The 6,000-nt window shown below is 49.3% G+C and overlaps 1 protein-coding gene across 1 annotated transcript in view; it reads left to right on the top strand.

Annotated features, from left to right (window-relative positions):
- The first annotated feature begins 3,735 nt into the window (after window positions 1-3,735).
- TRAM2 (translocation associated membrane protein 2) overlaps window positions 3,736-6,000 on the top strand; it is a 71,265-nt gene continuing 69,000 nt past the window's right edge. Inside the window, exon 1 of the mRNA XM_080942581.1 lies at window positions 3,736-3,882. Coding sequence (XP_080798707.1) covers window positions 3,763-3,882 — 120 coding nt within the window. The 5' untranslated portion in view covers window positions 3,736-3,762. The remainder of the gene's footprint in view (window positions 3,883-6,000) is intronic.

The raw sequence follows: 6,000 nt of genomic DNA, 5'->3' as shown, positions 1-6,000 counted from the left end.
GTAATCGGATAACCGTTGATGCACTCAAATTGTTGGCAGCCATCACTGGGTCGGCAGAGTGGGGTCTCTGGAGCGTACCTGACATGCTTCACCAGTAACAGTGTGGAACAGCGCCTGGAACTAGGCACAGAGAGACTGATTCCAGTGTCTGAGTCCAGCTTTAGCTACCCACTAATTACGTGGCCCCTGGTCATCTATATGTCTTAGAGCAGCTGCAGGAAGAGGTTGACAATTACTGTCATCCTTGCTCACAGGACACTTGCAAAGTGCAGTGTAAATGTAAGGGTTCATTATCCATTCCATCTCTAGAGGTAACTGAATATCTACTCACTCTGAGGTTCCTGATTTGTATCAGACGTTTTCTTCTTTTTAAAACACTTTATTTGTCTTGGGCTAGATTCTCTTTTCAGTAACACTGTCTAGCCTCGAATGCGGTAAGTAGTCCAGGCTGGTCTCAAACTCATAACAATCTTTCTGCCTTAGCTTCTTTGTATCTGGAATATAGGCCTGTTTTAACGTTTCTCATGGTTTCAGAATAAAGTCACAACCCTTAGCATAGTTCTTAAAATGTCTTAAAAATCCAGCTCCATCTCTTTCCAAATTTATCTTCCCATTTCTGCATCTCTCTCTCTCCCTCCTTTTTTCCCTCTCTCTCCATCTTCTGTTACGTTTTGAGAGAAAGTTTACCTAAATAGTTCAGGCTGGTCTTGAACCCTCAGTCCTCCATCCTCCTGAGATAACATATGTGTACCTCCACACACAGCCTGTATTCTCTGTTGGCAAAAGGTACCTCAGATAAAGGCCCAGCCCAAATTTCCCCTTTTCCTAGACCTCCATCAAAATGAGTCTCTACCCTACCTCAAACTATTCGAGCCACCACCATCCTATTGAACTATTGAATGTTTTTATCTCCTTAAAAAAAAAAAAAAAAAAAAAAACTCCAACAAGGTGTATTCCTTGACTGTTACTACAAAACAATTGTTAAGATATAGTGGCTTAAGATATCAACTTCTTATTATCTTATCATTGGGTCAGGAATGTAGGAGTGGCCTACACTGGCTGGCTCTAACTCAGGGTGGTTTACAGGCTGTAGTCAAGATGCTAGCTACAGAACTCATAGGGTTGGACAATCTTCTTCCACCATCGCTCTCTCCCAAGCATAAAGTCAGTGCTGGCTGCTGGCAAGAGGTCATAGACACTGGCGTGTGGATTCTACTGTATGCCTTTTGAGTAGTCACAAAAGAGACTACTACAGTGCCGGAGAGGGTGGCACAAACTGAAGGACAAACTAGAAAGACCTTTTAGAGCCTAGTGTTAGAGGTTAAAAAAAAAAAATCAGAACATCACTTATACCATTTTGTGTTAGAAGTAACTTGGATTGTCATGTCTTACTTCTCAGGAGCAAGGTGTGTCTGCCACATGGTAGGTGCTCTGTGGGCATGCCAAATGAAGCGGCTAACACACAGGATAGTAATGGGTTTGGGAAATACATGGGTGATTTGTGGGGGTCGCATGTAGGCTGATGAAGCCGGGGAGTGGTGGGAAGAATCCTGAGATGAGAGTTTACAGGACTCTGTGGCTGAGTGAATAAGGAGGGCTGGGAACGGGCTTGCAAATTTCCTGCAAGGCGCAGGATGCTGTCAATTCTCAGTATCAACATTGCAAGTATCGGGAAACGTTTAACCTGTTGTCTGTATTAAAGATGGCTCGGGCAACCTGGACTTAGAAGTGGTTGTGATGGCTGAAGGAAGCTTTTGGTCCTTCCTCTACAGTTGTCAATGCGATGCACCATCAAACATACATCTTAGAATCTCGTGTCTGATTGTTCAGTTATTCTGCAAAGGGAAGAGCTATCAGCAGCAAGTGCAATGTCTAAAACACCTCTTATTTTGGCTATCATATTTCTAAGCGGGGTGGGGGTGGGGCTCTACCGTCTGTTTCCCACTGGTCTTGGCTTCAGGAACTAAAAGTTGGACTGACACCATTACATATCCAATGGAAATTCCCAGAAATCATTGTGAAACGTGGGGGACAGTGAGCTTACAACCTTAAAAAAAAACAAAAAAACTAGGATTCCGGCTTTTGCTTTGAAGAACTCAGTTTCCCGGGGCTCAGATTAGTCGGTACTGCTGCAAGTTGACCTTTAGAACAGTTCTTCAATGAGAGTCAAGGTGCTCCAGAGTTCCTAATCTTTTTATTCTTTAGGGTTGAATTTCAGAAGAGTCTTGACTGGGGAGACGGCTTACTGAGAGATAGCCCACGCTGTGCAAACACTAGGACCCGACTCGACTCGGAACCCCCAACCCATGTAAATGTTGGCCACATGGCAGGGGCATTTCTCCTAGGGGATGGGGGGAGCAAGAGGAGCGGCAAGACTGGCCTACCCAGTGGAAAAGTCAACAAAAAGAGAGACCTTGGAACAAACAAGGTGGAAGGTGAGGCCTTACACCGGAGGTCACTGGAGCGAAAATACCTGAAAGTGTGAGCTCACGCATGTGCATCCCCTATACATCACATACACATAAGCAAAGGGTTACTCCAATGTGTTCCTTCCGCCCCCATGGGAATTAGAAGCCCTGGAGCTGACTGTTAAATAGTGCAGTTTAGAATACGGGAGATAAAGTTCTTTAAGGAGCTTCATTCAGTTCCAATTACCTTCAGGCTGCCATTTTTACAAACTCATAACTGTGAAACTAATTTTTACAAAAAGAAATTAAACAGTCCTTTATTCATTTTGCATTTCTGTACATTTAGAACTGATTATTTGTTCCTTCATTACCGGCAGGATTAAGTCCAATATTTGCCAGTATAATTTATTTTAAAAGACCTTTTGTCCTTCCAGGAGTAGTTCTGAAACTTAACATTTAATGGAAACTTTGAATGAGAAACTTTCTTATTTCTTCAGTGTTTATTCTTCCACTTCTGATCAATTAATACTGATGATAGTGGATTCTGCGTAAGCCCTGAAAAATTAATTCAGGGTAACACCTGGCCTTTTGAGTGAGGGAGCAAAACGTGGGGTATCTGTACGCCATTGCAAAGTAGGTTCTACCAGGGTAGGGCCTTTGGGGAGCTGCCGAAGGTTCTGAGAGGTTGAACCTACACTGTGCAAGCCCTCAAACACTGGAGTAGCCATGGCTCATTTAAGGTCCAGGACAGGGCTGGGGCCAGTCCACAGGCTGGCGGGAAGCTTCCTCCGGAGGAAGAAGCTGGGCCCTAGGAGTGGGATCCGGGCCCCACTTCCTGTCCAGCGGATTCGGAGCCGCTTCCTCCCGGAGTCGGAGGACACGGTTTTTATTCCTGCATCTCGGCGAGGTTCAAGGAGGTTCATGGAGGTTCAAGTAGTGTACCCCAGCAGAACCCGCAAGCCCGGGTAGCAGGAGTGGCGCGAGGGTTAAGCACGCTCGGCTCGCCCAGGGGGCGTGGCCGGTGGCGCTGGCCAAAGGGCTTGGGGGCGGGGCAGGCAGAGGAACGGGGTGTGGCCAGAGGCGCGCGCCTTTGCGGCCTGAGGGCGGGGCGGACGAAGGAAGGGGGTGTGGCCAGGGGCCCGCGCCTGTGCAGCTGCCGCGGGGAGAGGGCTGTGGCCGGGGGCGGTTCCGGGCGACAGGCCGGGGCGGGGCGGGCGGAGGAAGGGGGCGGGGCCCGAAGTTGTTCCGCGCTGCGCTGCGGGGCTGGCGGGCGGACCGGGCCGGGCCGGAGAAGTTTTCGCTGCGGCTGCCGAGCGAGGGTGCGGGCCCCCGTAGGCGGTGCACGCCCGTTGCCATGGCTTTCCGTAGGAGGACGAAAAGTTACCCTCTCTTCAGCCAGGAGTTCGTCATCCACAACCATGCAGACATTGGCTTCTGCTTGGTGCTCTTCGTCCTCATCGGGCTTATGTTCGAGGTGAGTAGAGCGGGGAGGGGGGTGCTGCAGGGCTTGGCGGTCCCAGCTCCCTTGGTCCGCGGCGGGGACAGGGATTCCCGGACCTCATCTGGGCTGGAGCGCGCCCGGCTGTCCCGCACGTTATCTGCACCTCTGGCTTTGTGCACTGTATCCACCCTGGCCTGGACCTAGGATAGTCCAGACAGCACCTCTAACTCTTCGCTGTGCGGGCCGTGCCATGCTCTGTCGCCCCCTTGGGCACCCACCGTATCTTGCAGCTCTCTGAATCTCAGAAACCCATGCCTGGCCTCGAACCAAATGCAGAGCTGCCTTCCTGGCTCTGAGATTGGGGTTTCCTTTCTGGTGTCCTGGTGCCAATGTGGGAAACTCCTAGACCCGCCGTAATTGCACAATCCCCCCTCCTTCTCTCAAGTGGGGGCCGCCAGATCTTCTATGCTCTTCCAGTGGAAGGGACCCTAACCCTCTCCACTTCTCCTAAGGCATTTTGGAAGTTCATCCCAACCTCTGGAGCTTGATCCAGGTGTTCACATGTGGCCCTGGCTCCATCCCAGGGGGACCTTCTGCGACCAACCTCTTTTTAAATATGACCCAAAGGGCAAGTTGTAAGATATCCTTTGGCACTTTGGACCGTCCCTGTAGATCCCTGTGTGAACTGGACCCAGAGCCTTGTCCCCTTTGCAGGAGAGAGTGATTTTTTTTTTTTTTTTTTTTTTTTTTTTTTTTGTCGCTGCAGGGAGGTGGGTTGGGAACAGAGAACCGAATCCTAGATTCAGCAGCGTGCTGGTGTAGGCCTCAGAGCTGTTTGTGAAAACCACCAAGGGGTCAGAATCCAAGGGCTGATGGTCTGTCCCTACTACGGAATGATACAAAACGGTGGTATTGAAAAGTGGGAAGGACTTAAGGAAACCGTGTATGGTTTTGTTATGGTATATGTTGTCTCAACAGTACCATATGTGACACTCCCAGGACTCTCACCATAGTCTCCTGGTCCTGAGAACACGCATTGCTATCCTCTCTTCTGTGTGAGCCTCCTGGTCTGCATTCTGCAGTGAAGTAAGAAACCACACCGTTTAAAAGTTACCTGTCTATCCCCGCCTCTACCATGGCTCCCTTCTCTTACTGACACAGGACTTACCTGGTTGATGAACCTGCCCTCTAGCTGGGCTGCTCTTGTGGTAGCCAGGTCTGAGCTGGATGCGGGCTGTCGGGTTGCAGGAGAGAAGCTGGGGTTGGGGTCGGCGCCCACACTCTTTTGGAAATGTCAATTCTCTCCTCCCCTCCACTCACATTCCCCTTGAGGTTGTGAAGAAGAGTCTCTCATTAAAGGCTGACGACAGCCTCAGTTTCCCCATCATTGAAGGAACCATTAAAGTCAATCTTCCTTGAGTGATTGTAAAGCTTAAAGCCCAGGTTTTATCAGCAACAACAACAACAACAACAAAAAACTTTTCTCCAACCAAAGGGTGAATCTGTTTCTTGTGAATCTGTTTCTTGCGCCTTGGCCGTTGTTATTATTTAACTAATGGCTTAATGAGAAGGCAGGGGACCTACCTGCCCTGCTAACGTTTGCCTCATGTCTGTGTTCTGAGAGGCTTCTCAGTGCCATGCTCCAGTTCTTGGAGGGCAGGGCTGGATCGACACATGTGTCAATCATAAACCTCATAGCCATGTGCTCCACAGCTGGCCAGAGCCTCTTGCTTAGCCTGTGGCTCTCTCTGTGGCGTCTCTAGCTTTTGTTGAGAGTTCTGGCTTTACCTGTCTTAGTGTTGTGCAAAAAGAGACACATGGAGTTTGTACTCCGACCTCCTTTGTTCCCTATCTCTAGCCTGCGGGGAATGACAGCCAACGGAAACATGACAGTTGCATGAGATTGTCCTTCCTAGTACCTGATGGCAGAGAAAGGACTAAGGTGAAGGGGGGAAAAGCCATTTTTTTTATTCTTTAGGATCAGCCTTGGGGTTGTAGAACAGACTTGGTTGTGGTGCCCACAGACCTCCCTCTTCAGGGTCTCATCTTAGGCCCTACGGAACTTTGAGAGCAGATGTTTTCTTTCGGAAGTTGCTCACCAGTCTGAGCTGGTTTAGGAAAAAGGGGGCTTTCCCTTGAATCGCCAGTATG

This window comes from Micromys minutus (assembly GCF_963924665.1).
Source record: "Micromys minutus genome assembly, contig: SCAFFOLD_516, whole genome shotgun sequence".
Lineage (NCBI taxonomy): Eukaryota > Metazoa > Chordata > Mammalia > Rodentia > Muridae > Micromys > Micromys minutus.
This window is presented reverse-complemented; position numbering and strand designations above follow the sequence as displayed.